This window comes from Gouania willdenowi, unplaced genomic scaffold (genome assembly GCF_900634775.1).
Source record: "Gouania willdenowi unplaced genomic scaffold, fGouWil2.1 scaffold_3_arrow_ctg1, whole genome shotgun sequence".
In the NCBI taxonomy this organism is placed as follows: Eukaryota; Metazoa; Chordata; class Actinopteri; order Blenniiformes; family Gobiesocidae; genus Gouania; species Gouania willdenowi.
In genome coordinates, this window is record NW_021145162.1 from 1,807,267 (window position 1) to 1,831,563 (window position 24,297).

Sequence of the window (24,297 nt, forward strand, 5' to 3'; positions counted from 1 at the left end):
GATGATGGTGGTGTTGGATGCATCTTCATCTTCTTCTTGTTTTCATGTTATTGTGAAGATAAAAAGGCTTAGTTATAATTCTGTGACTTTTCATCATAAATGAAAAACAACCCATGCTTAAAAACTTTATTTTGAAATAAAAACAGTTCCAGTTTTCAGTCACCAGTTAACATTGACACAAGCTTAAGAACACCACCTCTGGTAGTGTTTGGTCACTTTGTTTGTGTTTACTGTAGTAAACAAACTGCTGCTCCATGTAAATAATCATCTGACGGTAACCTTAGCAACAGGTGATAACCATGAGTGTGTTCAGTCCTTACACTGTGTTCCTCTACAGTGACATCACTTCCTTCATAGAAACACAGGCATCATGGGAAATGTAGTGTGTGCTTCAAACGTTCAGGACAATCCTACAGCAGCTCAGAGAGGACAAACCAACCAATGAAATCAAAGGGAAACGCCTTCTACCTCATGATGGGAGGAACTTCAAAAAACGTCAGCACACACGTGTGTATCCAGTGTTCATAATTTTGTGTGTGAAGGTGAATTGATGAACTTTATCATCACACAATGATACGTGTCCATAGTAGAAGCTTCCAGAATAAAACATGTTAATGTGTTTTATCAGTAGTTAAATAAGAGTAAACTTAATTCTGCTCTTTTTCAGAAGAAATATTTTTTGCTTTCTTAATTGTTTAATTTTTCATTTATTTTCTTTTTCCTTATGGAATTAAAATAGTTAATGTCTGAAATAAACATTACATTTGAACATGTCACAAGGTTCTCCTACGAGATTTAATATTTATGTTTCACTGTTGTTTGTTTCCTTTTTAGTTTGGACTGAAATATAATTTGATATGAAGTGTTTCCAGATTTAAAAAATACTTATTGAAATGGAAACACATTTTCACTTTAGGATAATTTTACTGTTTCTGATTGAATAATTATCCATTAATGTTTGTGAGGATTTGATCTGAACATGTTCATCACTGAAGAAAGGACAGGATTGTACAGGGAGAGAAAGAGCTGTGTGTGTCAGTGTGTATGTGACACACACACACACACACTGACTGACTGACCACGCCCCCTCCTTAAATATTGTAACACAGTGGGTGTGTAAATAGTAAACGGACTTGATTTATATAGTGATTTATAACCACAGAGGTCCCAGCTCATACACACACACACACACACACACACACACACACACACACACACACACACACACACACACACGCACACACACACGCACACACAGCGCCCTGCCCAAAGGCACTTGGACACATAGACAGGTATCGACTGGGATCGAATCCCCAACCTCTGGATCATAGACGACCTCTACTGAAACATGGGCGTGTCCTGTTTAACCTGCTGTAGAGATTCTTCAGCCTTGTTTGTTTGAAGCACACGCGCACACACACACACACACACACACACACACACAGAGAAATGTTATACCCCCCCCCCAGCACATGTGATTTGAGGAGATGTGATGATGTCACAGATCATGAGATGACTCTCAGTCTCAGCTGTGATTGGTCGGTCAGCTCTCGCTCTCCTCTGGGATGTCCTGCAGGTCTGAGGTCAAAGGTCACAGGGTTATTACACAGTGATGACATCACACAGTGTCTGGCTCCTGATTGGCTGTTACCTCTAGGACTATCAGATCGAGGTGAGATCTTCACTTCCTGTTCGTCTCCTTGCTGCGAGCCGTCTGATTGGTCCAGAGGTTCTGGTGTAGCCAATGGGGCGAGTTCCAGATCCCTGCTGCCCCGCCTCTTGTTCACCTGTCAGTAATCAGTGGATCGTATTTCATTCACTCTCACACCTGACACACAGTAGCTGTGGTGGGCGGAGACTGATGATTTACTTGTTTGTTTGATTCGCCGTTGGAGCTCCGCCTCTCCTGGTTAGGCTCCTCCTCCTTCAGAGGTGTCACTTCCTCCTGTATAGACGCTGAACGAATCAAACTGGGCGTTGGAAAGGAGGGGGTGGAGCGAGCAGGGCTGGGCAGCTCTAGCATTGAGTCCTGACGAATCACAGCAGCCTGCGGGAGGAGTCAGAGAGCGTTCACACACGTTCTTCCTGCTCATGGTGGCGGCGTGCTAGCTGCTCCCTGTGTGTAGAGAAGCTAAGGCTATGTAAACATCAACACACCATCTCCATAACCATCACAATCACAATCACCATAATCATCACCATCATCACCATAACCACCATCACCACCATAACCATCACCATAATCACCATCATCATAATCACCATCACCATAATCACCATCACCATAATCACCATCATCATAATCACCATCACCATAATCACCATCATCATAATCACCATCACCATAATCACCATCACCATAATCACCATCATCATAATCACCATCATCACCATAACCATCACCATAATCACCATCACCATAATCACCATCATCACCATAACCATCACCATAATCACCATCACCATAATCACCATCACCATAATCACCATCACCATCATCATAATAACCATCTTCATCATTATCACCATCAACATCTTCATCATCACCATAACCATCACCATAATCACCATTATCACCATCTTCACCATCACAATCACCATCATCACCATAATTACCATCTTCATCATTATCACCATCACCATCATCACCATAATCACCATCACCATAATCACCATTACCACCATAACCATCACCATCATCACCATCACCACCATAACCATCACCATCATCACCATCACCACCATAACCATCACCATAATCATAATCACCATCATCACCACCATCATCACCATAACCATCACCATAATCACCATCATCACCATCATCATAATCACCATCATCACCATAACCATCACCATAATCACCATCACCACCATAACCATCACCATTAAATCGGGGCTTTCGCCTTTAATTGCCCATGTAATGTTAGTACATTAATGGCATTTGTCCTCTGCATTTAACCCATCCCTGAGGAGCAGTGGGCAGCCATTTTGCGGCGCCTGGGGAGCATTTCGGGGTTAAGGGACTTGCTCAACATCCCACAGTGACGGCCCAGGTGAGGCTTGAACCGGCAACCCTCCGATTACAAGCCCAGCGTCCTTAACCACTAGGCCACCACTCCCCTCATCATCACCATAATCACCATCATCATAATCACCATCATCACCATAATCACCATCATCATAATCACCATCTTCATCATTATCACCATCACCATCTTCACCATCACAATCACCATCATCACCATATTCATCATTATCACCATAACCATCACCATGATCACCATTATCATAATCACCATCATCACCATAACCATCACCATCTTCACCATCGCAATCACCATCATCACCATCATCACCACCATCATCATCACCACCTCCACCATCATCATCATCATCTCTTCCTCTGTGGTGATTAGCTGTTAGCATGCTAAGCACCATAGGTCAGAGGTCATGTTGTTGGAGGTGTCTGACATTTAGGCTACGCCCCTAACCCTGTGCTCTGACCTGCAGGGCGTGAAGCTGGACGCTCAAAGCAACCAATCGCTGACGGACTTCCTGTGAGGAGAGAGTCAGAGGTCAGAAACACGCTGTGATTGAACAGAGAATTGTTAGTCCCGCCCCTTCACCTGGGTGAGAGCCAATCCCTGCAGCTGATTTCCATTTCTGTCCTATAAGAAACACAGCAGAGGTGATGACATCATCATGAGTCGACCAATGGGAATTAAACACAAGGTGAGATGTTTACCTTTGAAGAGGTGTCAGTGAGACAGGATCCATCTACAGACAGACAGACAAGTTAGAGAGAGACAGACGGACAGGTTAGAGACAGACACACAGACAGATCAGTGACAAACAAGTCAGTGACAGACAGACAGACTCACTGCTGATTGGCTGGCTGCCATTGGTGATGGAGGTCATGTGACTGCTGGGCTCAGACAGCAGCTCGTTTAGTTTGTCCACTGAAACAGTCAGAGGCTCAGGTTAGTTACTCACTCAGTCAGTCACTCAGTTAGGTAGTCAGTTAGTTAGTTAGTTAGTTAGTTAGTCAGCTAGTTAGTGAGTGAGTGAGTTAGTCAGCTAGTTAGTTAGTGAGTTAGTTAGTGAGTTAGTGAGTTAGTTAGTGAGTTAGTTAGTGAGTTAGTGAGTTAGTTAGTGAGTTAGTTAGTGAGTTAGTGAGTTAGTTAGTGAGTTAGTTAGTGAGTTAGTTAGTTAGTCAGTCAGTTAGTTAGTTAGTGAGTGAGTGAGTTAGTCAGCTAGTCAGTTAGTTAGTTAGTTAGTGACTGACCCTCAGAAATGGATGACAGAAGAATGGTCTCTGCTCGGGCAGCATGAGAAGAGTCGACTCTGAACAGCTTCCTGTTGGAGGCGGGGCTTAGCGGCTCCTTTGACCCTCCCGAGGCGTCCCATAGGTCCGAAATGAGAGTTCCACGTTCCTCAAGCAGCTCCATCACCTCCCTGTCCTTCTGCTGGATCTCAGCTGAGAACATGCAAGTTACCCCCTTATAGTGTTATAGAACATACAGTACACAACATGACACGTGCGTGTGTGTGTGTGTGTGTGTGTGTGTGTGCGTGTGTGTATACCTCTGAGTCTCCTCACTAAGGCTCCGCCCTCCGTCTCGATCAGAGGGAACTCGTCTCTGGATGGACAGCTGAGGACACAAACACACAGGCTGTGTTGATGATGTCATCCTAACATACTACTCATCCTAACATACTACTCATACTAACGTAGTACACATTCTAACGTACTACTCATACTAACGCACTACTCATTCTAACGTATTACTCATAATAACGTACTACTCATACTATTGTACTACTCATCCTAACGTACTACTCATTCTAACGTACTACTCATACTAACGTACTACTCATTCTAACGTACTACTCGTTCTAACGTACTACTCGTTCTAACGTACTACTCATTCTAACGTACTACTCATACTAACATACTACTCATCCTAACATACTACTCATACTAACGTACTAATCGTTCAAACGTACTACTCGTTCTAACGTACTACTCATACTAACGTACTACTCGTTCTAACGTACTACTCATACTAACGTAGTACACGTACTACTCATACTAACGCACTACTCATTCTAATGTACTACTCATTCTAACGTACTACTCATTCCAACGTACTACTCAGACTGACGTACTACTCGTTCTAACGTACTACTCGTTCTAACGTACTACTCGTTCTAACGTACTACTCGTTCTAACGTACTACTCATTCTAACGTACTACTCATTCTAACGTACTACTCATTCTAACGTACTACTCATACTAACATACTACTCATCCTAACGTACTACTCGTTCTAACGTACTACTCATACTAACGTACTACTCATACTAACGTACTACTCATACTAACGTACTACTCGTTCTAACGTACTACTCGTTCTAACGTACTACTCATACAAACGTACTACTCATTCTAACGTACTACTCATACTAACATACTACTCGTTATAACGTACTACTCATTCTAACGTACTACTCATCCTAACGTACTACTCATCCTAACGTACTACTCATTCTAACGTACTACTCAGACTAACGTACTACTCAGACTAACGTACTACTCATTCTAACGTACTACTCATTCTAACGTACTACTCATTCTAACGTACGACTCATCCTAACGTACTACTCATCCTAACGTACTACTCGTTCGAATGTACTACTCATACTAACGTACTACTCATACTAACGTACTACTCGTTATAACGTACTACTCATTCTAACGTACTACTCATTCTAACGTACTACTCATACTAACATACTACTCATCCTAACATACTACTCATACTAACGTAGTACACATTCTAACGTACTACTCATACTAACGCACTACTCATTCTAACGTACTACTCATTCTAACGTACTACTCAGACTAACGTACTACTCGTTCTAACGTACTACTCATACTAGCGTACTAATCGTTCAAACGTACTACTCGTTCTAACGTACTACTCATACTAACGTACTACTCATTCTAACGTACTACTCATACTAATATACTACTCATCCTAACATACTACTCATACTAACGTAGTACACGTACTACTCATACTAACGCACTACTCATTCTAATGTACTACTCATTCTAACGTACTACTCATTCTAACGTACTACTCAGACTAACGTACTACTCAGACTAACGTACTACTCGTTCTAACGTACTACTCGTTCTAACGTACTACTCGTTCTAGCGTACTACTCGTTCTAACGTACTACTCGTTCTAACGTACTAATCGTTTTAACGTACTACTCGTTCTAACGTACTACTCATACAATCGTACTACTCATTCTAACGTACTACTCATACTAACATACTACTCATCCTAATGTACTACTCGTTCTAACGTACTACTCATTCTAACGTACTACTCATACTAACGTACTACTCATCCTAACATACTACTCATCCTAACATACTACTCATAGTAACGTAGTACACATTCTAACGTACTACTCATAGTAACGTAGTACACATTCTAACGTACTACTCATACGAACGTACTACTCATTCTAACGTACTACTCATCCTAACGTACTACTCATGCTAACGTACTACTCATGCTAACGTACTACTCATGCTAACGTACTACTCATCCTAACGTACTACTCATCCTAACGTACTACTCATACAAACGTACTACTCATACAAACGTACTACTCATCCTAACGTACTACTCATGCTAACGTACTACTCATCCTAACGTACTACTCATCCTAACGTACTACTCATACTAACGTACTACTCGTTATAACGTACTACTCGTTATAACGTACTACTCGTTCTAACGTACTACTCGTTCTAACGTACTACTCATTCTAACTTACAACTCATTCTAACGTACAACTCATCCTAACGTACTACTCGTTCTAACGTACTACTCGTTCTAACGTACTACTCGTTCTAACGTACTACTCGTTCTAACGTACTACTCATGCTAACGTACTACTCATGCTAACGTACTACTCATCCTAACGTACTACTCATCCTAACGTACTACTCATACAAACGTACTACTCATACAAACGTACTACTCATCCTAACGTACTACTCATGCTAACGTACTACTCATTCTAACGTACTACTCATTCTAACGTACTACTCATACTAACGTACTACTCATTCTAACGTACTACTCATTCTAACGTACTACTCATCCTAACGTACTACTCATTCTAACGTACTACTCATACTAACGTACTACTCATTCTAACGTACTACTCATACTAACGTACTACTCATCCTAACATACTACTCATCCTAACATACTACTCATCCTAACATACTACTCATAGTAACGTAGTACACATTCTAACGTACTACTCATACGAACGTACTACTCATCCTAACGTACTACTCATCCTAACGTACTACTCATGCTAACGTACTACTCATGCTAACGTACTACTCATCCTAACGTACTACTCATCCTAACGTACTACTCATACAAACGTACTACTCATACAAACGTACTACTCATCCTAACGTACTACTCATGCTAACGTACTACTCATGCTAACGTACTACTCATTCTAACGTACTACTCATTCTAACGTACTACTCATACTAACGTACTACTCATTCTAACGTACTACTCATCCTAACGTACTACTCATTCTAACGTACTACTCATACTAACGTACTACTCATACTAACGTACTACTCATACTAACGTACTACTCATACTATCGTACTACTCATACTAACGTATTACTCATCCTAACGTACTACTCATCCTAACGTACTACTCATACAAACGTACTACTCATCCTAACGTACTACTCATGCTAACGTACTACTCATACTAACGTACTACTCATTCTAACGTACTACTCATACTAACGTACTACTCATACTAACGTACTACTCATTCTAACGTACTACTCATACTAACGTACTACTCATTCTAACGTACTACTCATTCTAACGTACTACTCATACTAACGTACTACTCATTCTAACGTACTACTCATTCTAACGTACTACTCATTCTAACGTACTACTCATCCTAACGTACTACTCATTCTAACGTACTACTCATACTAACGTACTACTCATACTAACGTACTACTCATACTAACGTATTACTCGTCCTAACGTACTACTCGTTCTAACGTACTACTCGTTATAACGTACTACTCGTTATAACGTACTACTCGTTCTAACGTACTACTCGTTCTAACGTACCACTCGTCCTAACGTACTACTCATCCTAGCGTACTACTCATCCTAACGTACTACTCATGCTAACGTACTACTCATGCTAACGTACTACTCATGCTAACGTACTACTCATTCTAACGTACTACTCATACTAACGTACTACTCATACTAACGTACTACTCATTCTAACGTACTACTCATACGAACGTACTACTCATCCTAACGTACTACTCATGCTAACGTACTACTCATCCTAACGTACTACTCATCCTAACGTACTACTCATGCTAACGTACTACTCATACTAACATACTACTCATCCTAATGTACTACTCGTTCTAACGTACTACTCATACTAACGTACTACTCATACTAACGTACTACTCGTTCTAACGTACTACTCGTTCTAACGTACTACTCATACAAACGTACTACTCATTCTAACGTACTACTCGTACTAACATACTACTCATCCTAACATACTACTCATACTAACGTAGTACACATTCTAACGTACTACTCATACTAACGCACTACTCATTCTAACGTACTACTCATTCTAACGTACTACTCATTCTAACGTACTACTCATTCTAACGTACGACTCATCCTAACGTACTACTCATCCTAACGTACTACTCGTTCGAACGTACTACTCATACTAACGTACTACTCATACTAACGTACTACTCGTTATAACGTACTACTCATTCTAACGTACTACTCATCCTAACGTACTACTCATCCTAACGTACTACTCATCCTAACGTACTACTCATACTAACGTACTACTCGTTATAACGTACTACTCGTTCTAACGTACTACTCGTTCTAACGTACTACTCATTCTAACTTACAACTCATTCTAACGTACAACTCATCCTAACGTACTACTCGTTCTAACGTACTACTCGTTCTAACGTACTACTCGTTCTAACGTACTACTCGTTCTAACGTACTACTCGTTCTAACGTACTACTCGTTCTAACGTACTACTCGTTCTAACGTACTACTCATGCTAACGTACTACTCATGCTAACGTACTACTCATCCTAACGTACTACTCATCCTAACGTACTACTCATACAAACGTACTACTCATACAAACGTACTACTCATACAAACGTACTACTCATACAAACGTACTACTCATTCTAACGTACTACTCATGCTAACGTACTACTCATTCTAACGTACTACTCATTCTAACGTACTACTCATACTAACGTACTACTCATTCTAACGTACTACTCATTCTAACGTACTACTCATCCTAACGTACTACTCATTCTAACGTACTACTCATACTAACGTACTACTCATACTAACGTACTACTCATACTAACGTACTACTCATTCTAACGTACTACTCATCCTAACATACTACTCATCCTAACATACTACTCATAGTAACGTAGTACACATTCTAACGTACTACTCATACGAACGTACTACTCATTCTAATGTACTACTCATCCTAACGTACTACTCATGCTAACGTACTACTCATGCTAACGTACTACTCATCCTAACGTACTACTCATCCTAACGTACTACTCATACAAACGTACTACTCATACAAACGTACTACTCATCCTAACGTACTACTCATGCTAACGTACTACTCATGCTAACGTACTACTCATTCTAACGTACTACTCATTCTAACGTACTACTCATACTAACGTACTACTCATTCTAACGTACTACTCATTCTAACGTACTACTCATCCTAACGTACTACTCATACTAACGTACTACTCATACTATCGTACTACTCATACTAACGTATTACTCATCCTAACGTACTACTCATCCTAACGTACTACTCATACTAACGTACTACTCATCCTAACGTACTACTCATACTAACGTACTACTCATACTAACGTACTACTCATTCTAACGTACTACTCATACTAACGTACTACTCATACTAACGTACTACTCATACTAACGTACTACTCATTCTAACGTACTACTCATACTAACGTACTACTCATACTAACGTACTACTCATTCTAACGTACTACTCATTCTAACGTACTACTCATACTAACGTACTACTCATACTAACGTACTACTCATTCTAACGTACTACTCATACTAACGTACTACTCATACTAACGTACTACTCATACTAACGTACTACTCATTCTAACGTACTACTCATTCTAACGTACTACTCATCTAACGTACTACTCATACTAACGTACTACTCATACTAACGTACTACTCATACTATCGTACTACTCATACTAACGTATTACTCATCCTAACGTACTACTCATCCTAACGTACTACTCATACAAACGTACTACTCATCCTAACGTACTACTCATGCTAACGTACTACTCATACTAACGTACTACTCATTCTAACGTACTACTCATACTAACGTACTACTCATTCTAACGTACTACTCATACTAACGTACTACTCATACTAACGTACTACTCATACAAACGTACTACTCATTCTAACGTACTACTCATTCTAACGTACTACTCATACTAACGTACTACTCATACTAACGTACTACTCATTCTAACGTACTACTCATTCTAACGTACTACTCATACTAACGTACTACTCATACTAACGTACTACTCATTCTAACGTACTACTCATACTAACGTACTACTCATTCTAACGTACTACTCATTCTAACGTACTACTCATACTAACGTACTACTCATTCTAACATACTACTCATTCTAACGTACTACTCGTTCTAACGTACTACTCGTTCTAACGTACTACTCATACTAAGTGCAACGTCTAAATGAGTATGTAGTGCATTCACATGAGAGAGTATGAATAGATTAGAGTATGTGAGAAATACCAAGATGTATACTATATGGGAACATTTTTGAAGTATGCACGGTGGGAACTAGGGATGTAACGATTCACTCAACTCCCGATACGATTCGATTCACGATACTGGGTTCACGATACGATTCTCTCACGATTCATTTTACAAAATGGGACTGTACTTAAATGACTGAAAAATATTCCTTTATTTTTTGGGGGGGAAAAAACTAGAAAATACTATTTTCCTTTTATTTTTAATTGTCAAAAGAATCCCTTGATGAACTATTCAAACAATGCAATTTAACTAAAAATAAATCTTGAATGAAATAAATAAAGGAATAATACAAATGAAGAAGCCTATTCATTTAAATTCTGGTTCCATAGTAAACAATACAAAACTGCATAATAGTTTGTTTTTTTTTTTAAAGTGCAACTGAAAATGTATTTTGTGACTTAACAATTGGAACTTAAAAAAAAAAAAAAAAAACAGTCTGCACTATATTTGCGTCAGATATTTGTTTGAACCAGCAGAGGGCGATGCTAACCCAGTGGTCGGTTGGCATGCAGCTCAGTGCAGTAAAGAAGAGATGCTCTGCTAGCAGACAGTTAATAGAAAAACGTGACTTTTACAGATATTCACTTAATATTACAGACATTCTTTTGGTGCTAAAGGGGTAAGGAATCATTTATGAATATGTTTAAGAGTAGAAAGTAAGTAAGTATTAAAGAAAGAAAGAAAGTATTAGCAGATTTCGCCCGCCGCCATGACTTCTGGTTAGCGCCCTCTGCTGGTTAAAAAAAGTACTGCGATTCAATTTTCACAGCATCGATGTGAACCTCGATACCTATGAATCGATTTTTAACTGCCTTACGATTAATCGTTACATCCCCAGTGGGAACACTAGTCAAATCAACCGTCACATGACGTATTGGAAGCTGAATGTAAAATGGTCCTGGGACCAGCTTCAAGCAAAAAATCAAACATCGCCCTTTCAAAATAAAAGCATCTCTTCTTGTCTTCCATTTGCTTTGTTTTTTAACTGTAAATATGGCTCTTATTTTAAAGTTAACAGGAAGTTTAGTCAGTAGCAAAAAGGAGGGTCTGAAAATGTGTGAATGAAATATGTCTACGTGAGTTTTATGAATCAAATGAGCACAAGTTGATATTCTACTTGATCACTTTCTCACTTCTAATGTTTTTCAGAACTTTCAAAGTAAAGGTGGAGAATCAACAGAGATATTTAGTCTCAGTGTGAACAAGGTTTTTAACGCAGTAGGTTCCAAATGCATCTTGGGAAACTTGGAAGAATACTTCAGTGGGAACGCTCATCATCCTAATCATACTATAGTCTATCATAGACACTATGTACAACACACACACAGACTGGATGTCAATATCTCACTTCAGTGATGTCATGGCTCACCTGTGAGCTGCTTCCTGTATGCGGCTCATCCATGTGCGTCGCTCATCTTTAGACGCTGCGTGTAGCTCGTACATCACAGGGGGGGTGGAGTTACTGATCAGGTACAGCCCTCGCTCCTGATTGGCTATGTCTCTGACGATCAGGTTGGTGAGAGAAACCACGGGAGACTTGTCCTGTGAGAGGGGAGCAGAGCCACTGTTACCATGGAAACCAGGTGAGTGGTATCTCATGTGACTTACCAGAGAGGCAAAGGTGAGCTTCTGGTCCTTCTCCTGCAGGAACACCAGGATGTCTGACATGAGCAGCACCTGGACGTCTGCACACACACAAGTGATGTCACAGAGGAAGCCCCGCCCCCTACTGTGATGTCACAGGGAAGCCCCACCCCTCACCTTTCATCCTGGAACCCTGCAGTTTCCACATCAGCGCTCCGTCGTGCAGCAGCTTCCTCCTCAGCAGCTCCCCTCCTATAAACACGCCTCCGTCCTGAACCTCCGTCTGAGCCCGGGGGTCCAGACGAGCCATCACCTCCTGCAGCCGCCCACAGCGACTCAGCTCCAGAACCTCTTGATCCACGGAGCTCACCAAGTCCTTCATCAAGGCCAGAGCTCGGCTCAGAGGCTCCCGGTCGTTACCTGTGGGGTCAGAGGTCACACAGGTTAGACCATGCCCACACTCACCTTTGAGTCAGAGGTCACACAGGTTAGACCACGCCCACACTTACCTTTAGTGTGGTCCAGGATGCGTTGCAGTAACACCGGGTACTTAGTGATCCTCTGAGTCACCAGCAGGATGCACTCCTGGACGCCATGGCGACGCAGCAGAGGACCCCGACACACACGCTGCACACACAATTACACAATCACACACACGTGTGAGTCACAGCTGATTCAAAGTGAACTTTATGAAGCACACAGAGCATCATCATCTTAAGTCTGGATTAATAAGTCAGGCTAACATAAGACACAGGATCAGTGTGAGGAGAGCTTGTTGCCATGGTAACATATGAACAACACATGAATATCTCACCCTGATGAACTGCTGAAGGCGTCGATCTCGACTCAGAACGTCTTTGTAGATTTTCACAGCTTTAGGATGACGGCTACAGAACTCTGAGTAAACCTTCTTCATGTCCTCTGCTCTCTGCCCTGAGAACTACACACACACACACACACACACACACACACACACACACACACACACACACACACACACACACACACACACACACACACACACACACACACACACACACACACACACACACACACACACACACACACACACACACACAGTGAACCTGTGTACTTCCTGTGTGTATTGTTACATGTGTGCTGTATTATGATGCTGGCTAACTTCTTATCTGGCTAAATCACCATGGTAACTTAGGCTGAACACCTAGCCTGAGGGGTATTCCAGAAAGCAGGTTATGTTCAAACTCTGAGTATGTTAGGGCTCAAATGAGGGAAACTCTGAGTATTCCATTCCTCAAGGCAAGGTATGTTACACTATGAGTCTGTTACCATGGTAACCTTCTCCACGAACTAAACCTGCTTGCTGGCAGGTTTTGTCTAAGAAACCCTTGGTTTCCACCTGGCTCTGCCCACCTGAACACAGCTTCTCAAGGAACACTTTAATTTACCTTGACACTAGTCTCTGACACACATTAGTCACATCACACACCACAGACGTGTTCACATTGTTACTGTTGTGCTGCTTCACGCTTTTTTGTAAACTAGTTTTCTTTAGAACATTGTGAATGCAGAACATTTAGTTAAAGACTCTGTATGCTGAACAATCAGAAAGATTGATCTGCATTAAAACACCTAAAATCCCCTGAATACAAACCTGTGGATAATGTAAAGGAGGATATGTCAATTTAAAGGAAAGAACAAAGATCAATATATTAATATTACTGAAATACAACTGGATGTATACTTATTAATCATAGAGCGTTGGAGACGGTGGCACAACGGGAAAGGAACTGCACTCACCATGCAACAAGACAATGACCCAAAACACACTGCCAACACAACAAAGGACTTCATCAGAGGGAAAAAGTGAAGGTCTTAGACTGGCCAAGTCAATCACTGGACCTTCACCCAGTAGAGCATTTTAGCTCCTGAAGAGGAGACTGAAAGGCGAAACCCCCAGAAACAAACCAGAAGTGAAAGAAGCTGCAGTAAAGGTCTGGAAAAGCATTTCAAATAAAGAATGCAACAGTCTGGTGACGGCAATGGCTCGCAGGCTTGATGCAGTTATTGTAAGTAAGCGTTATGCCACCAAATATTAAATGTTATTCAGTTTAAAGGCACACTGTGTAATTTTTGGCCACTAGAGGCAGTAGACCTGCAACTTTCACGTGAAGCGCCCCGAGTGCAAACACCGCAGCACTGTCGCAAAAATGAACAAACAGTCAGTCGGGCCAGCCTCCCTTGTCTTTTGGTTACGTATGCAGACAGTAGTTGACCTGTAACTTTGGGATAAGGATCGTTGGGGCGGGTCTCCGTGGCCTCCTCAGAAGCAGTTGTAAAAGTTTTGCTTGCTTCGGCCATGATCAGGAGTCGATCAGGTGGAAAAATAGTAGCAAAAGCCTTAGCTTAGCCCCATGAGTACATCAGAGCCTGTGGTCACGTGACTGCCATAAAGTGAAATGTTCTCCAGGTATTCACCAGGTCAAATGACCTAGTGAAAGACGGTCCGTCTCCTCCAAACTTACATGGTCGGTAAGCATTGATACTGTCATGCGCTGTATACTGGCCTGAGGAATCATTTAAAATAACTCATATGGGTCAACTCTTTAGGTCAAAAAGTCCACGGTGTAACTTTAAGTTAATTTAATTTTGTTTGTTCCAATACTTTTGCTCACTTGAACAGTAGGTGGGTAGAAACAAAAGGTGCTCCGTCCTGAATTAACACAAATAAAAGCTGGAATTCTGAACTTTTGTCTCATATTCATGTTTTGATCTGAAACCAAAATGTCTTCAGTATACAACAAAAACAAAGGACTTGACCTTGCCGGTCCAGTACTTTAGGAGGGGATTGTATGTGTCAGCCACATTTCAGAGAGGCCTATGAAGTCATTGTTGGTGTTGCAGAGCAGATGTTCTAGCTCTTCTCGTTTAGGTGCCATACTCCGTATATTTAAATGTCCGCCTAATAAACTTTTAGGTTTGGCTCGCGGATCCCATATTATTCTTGCCTGATTCAGAGTATGGAAAATGTTACATGATCTGTGTCTTTTCAACACGGGCTTCCTGGTTTTAGTCTGTATTGTTACTCAGGGAATGGGTGGAAACTGCAATTTGGAACACTCGCCAGTAGAGGTGACAGTATCTGACTGCGCTGCCGGTGATCGCGGCAGAATTTGGCTAGTCCATGGATATGAGACGTTTGCAACGGATCTTTGCAGTCAATGATCTTGCGGTTTTTGCCAGGTCCAAGCACGACAGGACGAGTCAAGATCCTACTTGTCATTGGGCCACACAGCGAGCAGAAACCAGCAGACACAGCTTTCAAATCAGCTGATAGACAAGAAGATGCCATGGCCAACCGCGCGCCGCTGCCGCCGGAAACACAGCAATCCGAATGAATGTCGGGGAGGGCCCCGTGAATCACAACACTTCCTCGCAAAGACGGCAGCCCCACGGCGGTAGCAGAGTCCACAAGCCGCCCAACCGGAGCGTCCCGAGCCAAGCCACCAGAAGCCAACACCACAGGGCAGGGCACCCCCGTGCCACCCGCCGCACGACCGCCAGTGACAGGCCAGGCCAGACCAGGCCCCCACCCCCAGAATGGAGGAAGCCCCACGAGCCCCACAGGTGGGTAAAGCACCGCGGGAGGCCATATGTTAGCATGTACAGACTGGTGGAGGGCCTGGGATGGAATCACTGTTGTTACTGGAGCAATGCTCCGTGTAACATCTGATAGTTACGTAGTTGTTGTGTAGTAGTTGTGTACCTGTGTGACCAGCAGCTCTCCCAGGCCTCTGATGGTGTAGTTGTTGTTACTTCCTTCTATCAGTCCTTCCTGTCTCTTCCTCAGCAGCTCAGACAGAAAGTGGTTGTGTAGCTCCAGCAGTCGATCCAGACACGGGAACACAGAGTGGAGTAGGGACGACTCTACTCTGACCTCTTCCTGGAGACCCCGTCTGTAGACGCCCTCCATGATCCTCAGGGTACGGACATGATGGAACTCAGTCTGGATGAGCTCTGAGATACAGGAAAACATCAGGAGAACCTCAGAGAACATCAGGAGAACCTCAGAGAACATCAGGAGAACCTCAGAGAACATCAGGAGAATGTCAGTGTGTCACTGATATTCAATAGCAGCACTAAGCAGAACAGATACCACAGCACACTGTGATAAACACACACAGATTCACAGACTGGTGTTTCTGTCTCTAATCAACTATAAATCAATGATTAACCAGATTGATCTAACCGTCATCCATCCATCCATCCATCATCCATCTGTCCATCATCTGCCCATTCCTTCCATCCAGTCATCCATCATCGATCTATCCATCATCCATCCATCCATCATCTGTCCATCCATCCAGTCATCACTCTAGCCATCCATCCATCCATTATTCCTCCATCTATCCCTCTGTCCATCCATCCCTCCATCTTCCACCCATCCATCCGTCTATACATCCATCGTCTGGCCATTTATCCATCCCTCCATCATCCATCCATCCATCAATCCACCCATCCATCCATCCATTAATTCTTCATCCATCTATCCATCCATCCTACCATAGATCACGTCCTGTTGTCTGATCAGGTCTCTGTGGAGCGTCTGAAGGTAACTCTGATCTACAGATGAACTCCAGCTGTCAGACTGAACACAGCTGCCCTGCAGCTTCAGCTCCTCCAGCAGGGGGCTCCACCACCACTCACCTGCACAGGAAACACACACACACACACAGTGAGGAGAGGAGAACAGTCACCTACAGACCGTCTGTCTGTCCACCCACCATCGTCAGTCAGAGACTCCATGGACCAGGTCCTGCTCCTGAAGTTCAGAGACTCAGTGGATTGAGACAGAATCCTCCTCAGACCCACAGACTCCTCAGCTCCTCTGAGACTGACACACATGATTATTATAATTAATAAATTATTATTATCACTGACACATACACATTATTATTATTATTAATAATAATAATAAATCATTATTATTATCACTGACACACACACATTATTATTGATCTTATTATGATTAATAAAAATAAATCATTATTATTATCACTGACACACACACATAATTATTATTATTAATAATAATAATAATAATAAATCATTATTATTATCACTGACAGGGACAGAATGTCTGTCTGTTGTCATAGATCACATGGACCTTCATTGGTCCCACAGACAAACATTAGTTTAGCAGAGCAGAAGAAGAAGAAATTTAGTTAAAGAATAACTAAACCCCAAACCCACTTTATTATTAGTATTAATTAGTGCTGTTGATTTATCCTAGTTCAACTTTTAACGTTTTAGTAAAAGTATTTTAATTTTGCGTATTTAGTTGTAAAATGTCAGTTACTGCCCTCTAAGGGTTGAACACTGCTATTACAAGTGAATTTTGATATTGCCTGAGACAGATTCTTTGGATTATCGTGCGTTACCGACTTTCACTGTTGGCCCCGCCCCTCCTAAAAGCTGAGAGGAGGGTTTCCTCCAATCACAGCCCTCAGTGTGCACTGATTGACAGCCTCAATGTGAAACAGCCACTGTAGCAGTGATGACTTCTATAAAGATCAGATTGTGGTCTAATCAGAGTATGTGTGTATGTACAGACACGCTGTGTGTGAATCCCCGTCTGTCTCTGTGTGTGCACCAATGTGCATGTACTTCTGGCTGCTGTGTGTGTGTGTGTGTGTGTGTGTGTGTGTGTGTGTGCTTGTGGGCTGTGTATTGTGTGTCATAGTTGAGCAGGCAGCGGTCTGTTACTGCCAGCACTGACCGGCTCCCTGAGTGGGCGTGTCTCACTGCATCAGGAGTAAATTTCTCCCCTAGTGGCAGGTCAGCAGAAAGCAGGGGTTTAGTTATTCTTTTAAGAGAAATATTAAGCCCCACCCGCCTTATTAAGTCCCGCCCCCAGCCTCACCCTGCAATGTTATTGGTTGAAACACTCTTGGCGAGACCCAAACCTGAACGGACTCGTCTGGACCCGAGAAGAGACTGACGTAGAGAGTCAGACGGATAGATCGCTGAGCTAGGACGCTCCTTCATCACTGGAGCTGGTAGAGAGACAGACAGGTTATAGACAGACAGACAGAGACAGACAGGTTATAGACAGACAGATAGAGACAGACAGGTTAGAGACAGACCGGTAGAGACAGACAGGTTATAGACAGACAGACAGAGACAGACAGGTTATAGACAGACAGATAGAGACAGACAGGTTATAGACAGACAGACAGAGACAGACAGGTTATAGACAGACAGATAGAGACAGACAGATAGAAACAGACAGGTTAGAGACAGACAGATAGAGACAGACAGATAGAAACAGACAGGTTAGAGACAGACAGATTAGAGACAGACAGGTTAGAGACAGACAGACAGAGACAGACAGGTTATAAACAGACAGATAGAGACAGACAGGTTAGAGACAGACCGGTAGAGACAGACAGATAGAGACAGACAGGTTATAGAGAGACAGGTAAAGACAGACAGGTTATAGACAGACAGATAGAGACAGACAGATAGAAACAGACAGGTTAGAGACAGACAGATTAGAGACAGACAGGTTAGAGACAGACAGACAGAGACAGACAGGTTATAAACAGACAGATAGAGACAGACAGGTTAGAGACAGACCGGTAGAGACAGACAGATAGAGACAGACAGGTTATAGAGAGACAGGTAAAGACAGACAGGTTATAGACAGACAGATAGAGACAGACAGGTTAGAAATAGACAGATTAGAGACAGACAGGTTAGAGACAGACAGGTTAGAAACAGACAGGTTAGAAACAGACAGGTTAGAGACAGACAGGTAGGTTAGAGACAGACTTTCTACTCACTCTTGGACCTCATGGTGACGTTCTGCAGAGCAGAACTGTTCTTCACCAACTTCTGTTGCTGTTGGAGAGACAGACAGGTTAGAAACAGACAGGTAGAGACATACAGACAGGTCAGAGAGATGTACAGACTGTCTTACCCTCTGCTTCATCTTTGCACAGCTGGCCAAACTGTCTCTGCATCGATTATGGATGGTAGCATTACAGGCTACAGACAGACAGACAGACAGAGAAAGTCTTCAGTCAGCAATTACCAGTGTTAGTCAATAGTGAGACACTTCATTTGTGTGTGTGTGTGTGTGTGTGTGTGTGTTACCTGGACAGCTCAGAGCTTCCTTAGAGGTGAAGCTTCTGTTACATGATGAACACAGTGTTGTAGAACAAACGGTGATGGATGTGAACAGATGACCATTGTTGGATCGAGATTCCTTCAGTCGTTCTTTGTCTTTGTTCTGCAAACACAGGACAGTTAGCATGCTAATAAATCTGTGCTAACCAACCCGTGTTTAACTAGCTAGTCGTAGCTGTGGGTTACCGTCACCACAGCGACGCGTCTCAGTGCATGTGACATTAAAAGATCAAAGAGAAGGATCATTAAATCAGACACGATGGCCGTTAATGTAACTGCATCATCAGTGTGAACTGTTCATAGAGCAGCTAGTACTATGACTAGAGGACAGAATCAGACCACACATATTCACAACATGGTGTCACATAGTGTCACATGGTGTCCTTCTTTCCATTGGTGCAGCAGCAGTAGTAGCAGTGACCAGAGGAGGACCGTGAACCAGAGGAGGACCATGGAGCAGAGGGGGACCATAGACCAGAGTGGGACTGTGGACCAGAGGAGGACCATGTAGCAGAAGGGGACCATGGATCAGAGGGGGACCATGTAGCAGTAGGGGACCATGTAGCAGAAGGGGACCATGGACCAGAGGGGGACCATGTAGCAGAGGGGGACCATGGACCAGAGGAGGACCATGTAGCAGAAGGGGACCATGGACCAGAGGAGGACCATGTAGCAGAGGGGGGCCATGGACCAGAGGAGGACCATGTAGCAGAGGGGGGCCATGGACCAAAGGAGGACCATGTAGCAGAAGGGGACCATGGACCAAAGGAGGACCATGTAGCAGAAGGGGACCATGGACCAAAGGAGGACCATGTAGCAGAAGGGGACCATGGACCAAAGGAGGACCATGTAGCAGAAGGGGACCATGGACCAGAGGAGGACCATGTAGCAGAGGGGGGCCATGGACCAGAGGAGGACCATGTAGCAGAGTGGGACCGTGGACCAGAGGAGGGCCATGGAGAAGTGATTATCCGTATCTTTGATACATGTACCATGTAAATAGATCCACTGAGTCTCTGTTCTCTTGTTTCCTTGTTTGTAAGAGTAAAAAATGAGGTTTAACTGTTGGGTTCAGGTTGGAAGAAAAAATGCATCCTGATCCACTCTGACTGTGACACGGTTATTTATTTATTTATTTGTTTACTCTATTGACCTCTGCGCATGCCTCCGCAGAATCAAACAGTAGCTTGGTCCACCGCGCTTTTCTAAGTGTGAAGTGAAATAATAATGCCACGTAAAGTGCTTTAGGTCACCAAAATAAAGTGCCCTACAAATCCAATGCATTATTATCTCTGCAAAGCCCAGAGTGTTTGTCTGTCTGTGTTTGTCTGTCTGTGTTTGTCTGTCTGTGTTTGTCTGTCTGTGTTTATCTGTCTGTGTTTGTCTGTCTGTGTTTGTCTGTCTGTGTTTATCTGTCTGTGTTTGTCTGTCTGTGTTTGTCTGTCTGTGTTTATCTGTCTGTGTTTGTCTGTCTGTGTTTGTCTGTCTGTGTTTGTCTGTCTGTGTTTGTCTGTCTGTGTTTATCTGTCTGTGTTTGTCTGTCTGTGTTTGTCTGTCTGTGTTTGTCTGTCTGTGTTTATCTGTCTGTGTTTGTCTGTCTGTGTTTATCTGTCTGTGTTTGTCTGTCTGTGTTTGTCTGTCTGTGTTTATCTGTCTGTGTTTGTCTGTCTGTGTTTGTCTGTCTGTGTTTGTCTGTCTGTGTTTGTCTGTCTGTGTTTATCTGTCTGTGTTTGTCTGTCTGTGTTTGTCTGTCTGTGTTAATCTGTCTGTTAGCATAATAATTTGAAAAGTTGAAATTTTCAGGAAAATTAATAAATGGGACAAGAAACAGATGATTACATTTTGGTGATGTTCTGTCTACCAAAAGAAAAAAGAAAAAAATATATATATCCCAGAAATTTTCCCATCCACACTGTGGAACTACTTGTTGATGATGTCATAGATTCTTTCAGTGTCAAAAACAGACAGTCATTGTAACACAGCTCAATGTTGACAGGTAGTCATGGTTATCCTGAGTGTACCATGTTCAGTGATCGTAGCGTGTTAGCTCCCGTCATCTCGTAGAAATTCTTATTGTATTTGGTAATTGGAAAATTGCCAAAAACAATGTTGTCGTAGGAGTTATTATTATTATTTTATTTTTTCTTCTGCAACTACTTTATCATAGAACTCCTCCAATAGACTATTAATGCAGCACTAATGACTCGTATGTCATCTCATATAGACAATGTTAAGGATGTGCAGTCGATTTGTATTATAATTAATAATCAGCAGTGACTGATTCTCACAAACATGTTCAGAGTGAATTGAACAACAAAAACCAACACAATAGAAAAATAGGGTTGTCCTGATCCGATATCAATATTGGTCCGATATTATCCTGAAAACCAATATCAGATTTAATTTTCCTATTTATTTATTTATTTAAATTCATTTTTTATTAATTTTATTCTATTGTAGAATACTGTAGATATTATGTTGAAGGTTAAAATGTATGTAACCAATTGGTTAATAATAAATGGGTCAGTTTTTCTCATCCCTACTGTTACTAACTATTGATCTGTGTTTGAGTGACATCACTTTATCAAACCTTTTCTAACATTCTACATTACAAAATATGTCAATATGACAACAATGATGTCATTGATCACCAATCACGTCACAGCTGATCACACTAACTCATAAACACTAAATATCAGCTGATCACATCATGGAAGACTAAAGTGGCACAAAGTGAACACACACACACACACACACACACACACACACACACACACAAACAGTGTGTAATAATAAAGTGTGTGAGTGTGTGGCTCAGTCACGAGCTCACAGTTTGATTCTGATGCAGTTTGCATGTTCTGTGTGTGTGTGTGTGTGTGTGAAAATACACACTATGTGATCATCACAACACTTCCTCAGTCTCAACTGACACGCGCACACGCACACTTTCCCCTCCCCCTCCTTTCCTCATCAGGACAAAGCGGCCACGCTGCTATGAACGGACACACACGCGCGCGCACACGCACAGAAAAGAAAACAAAATCACACGCGCGCAGATGTCTCGCGGTCTGAAGTGACCGGAAGGAAGAAAAAATTCTAGTGAAAACTTTTAATCCGAGTGTAACAGTAACAGACGGTCTGTAACAGACACTAACAGTAACAGACGGTCTGTAACGGACAGCTGTAACACAAAGAGGAACAGCGGAACTCCAGAGTTCCGATCATTCTCGGCCCAACAAAGACTCGTTAGAATCGTTAGAATCGTTAGTGCTCCCTGCGGTCCGCGGACTCTTCGGTTCGGTCACAGTTCGGTTCGATTCGAAGCCTCGACGCTGGGTCGGTAAAGTCCCCCGCGGAGTTTAAATGGGGCTTTTATTGTGGTGAACTCACCTTCATCTTAGGGTCCTTCATCCTGTCCTTCCGGTTCTCCAACAGTTTGGACATTCTGAGGTTCCGGTACCGGACAGATCGGTGTCGGTACCGGAGCGACCGCAGACAGAAGAAAGGGGCGGGGCGTCTAGTTGAGGGAGAAATCTCTGTCCAATCAGCACTCGGCCCGCTGCTGCGACGCTCAGCCAATCCCGTCACAGATACATCTTTAAGCCCCTCCCACGGCGCACCGGAAAGGCGAGGTCAGTCTCTATGACAACCGTCACGACCTCACGTGCCGTAGATTGACCAATCAGAGAGTTACAGGCAGTTAGCTCCGCCCACCGCGGAGGTCCAACGCTCACAGAGTGACGTGGAGCACCGCCCGGCTGGAGGAGGGCGGGACGCTCCGGTGTAAAGGCTCAACGCACCCTGAACACTTCAGTTTAATAGAACAGTTTAATGTTATGATCTCATCTGATCAATAACGTGTGATTATTGATCTGTGTGTTCTCAGCTCATGGTTCCTGTAGTTCCTGGTCCAGTAATAACATATAATAATATTTAGTACTATGTAATAATAAACAGTAATATATAATAATTTGTAGTAATACATAATAATATATAGTAATTGTAGCTGCCGTCAGAGTTTTTATCATAAAGGGCGGTTAGTAGTTTTCATATTCAGTTTAGTGGTACATTTCATATTTACACATTCATGTTTCAGAGAGATTCAGGGGGAGAGCTTATTTTTTGTTCCGCTTTGTTGTGTTGCTGGGGGAAATATGTAGCTGTGGCACACTCCAGAGCAGCACAAGGTGTCTGAGAGATGTGGATAAAACGACATTAAAGGTTGTCATTTAAGAAGAATTCAGTTATTCCCTTGGAGTTGATGCGGCCAATGAGGTATTTTATTTTCATAGTTCTGACGGCATGGAATGCGACATGTAAAGACGTGTTAATAAATGGCTGTTTAATACAAACGAACTAAGTTGAGCCTTGATTGAACTCTGAGGGAGCAACAGTCAGAACTCAGCCTGCTTCGCGCTGGAGAAGAGGACAGAGTGAGAGGAGAGCAGAGCCTGTTGCAGCTGCGGAGCCGACG

General features: G+C 42.5%; 1 protein-coding gene across 1 annotated transcript; it reads right to left on the reverse strand.

Moving 5' to 3' along the window:
• Positions 1–112: 112 nt before the first annotated feature.
• LOC114460121 (rho guanine nucleotide exchange factor 2-like) lies at positions 113–23,341 on the reverse strand. The gene is made up of 22 exons (XM_028442168.1): positions 23,214–23,341; positions 19,791–19,926; positions 19,615–19,682; positions 19,478–19,535; positions 18,556–18,688; positions 17,417–17,526; positions 17,196–17,339; positions 16,399–16,649; positions 13,468–13,593; positions 13,163–13,280; positions 12,831–13,073; positions 12,678–12,754; positions 12,439–12,611; positions 4,588–4,655; positions 4,289–4,480; positions 3,885–3,962; positions 3,749–3,780; positions 3,630–3,671; positions 3,508–3,558; positions 1,871–2,047; positions 1,652–1,787; positions 113–1,578 (listed from the first exon to the last, which is right to left on the reverse strand). The coding sequence occupies exons 1-22, from the start codon at positions 23,265–23,267 to the stop codon at positions 1,544–1,546; spliced, it is 2,502 nt and encodes an 833-aa protein (XP_028297969.1). The 5' UTR covers positions 23,268–23,341; the 3' UTR covers positions 113–1,543.
• Between the last annotated feature and the right edge of the window lie 956 nt (positions 23,342–24,297).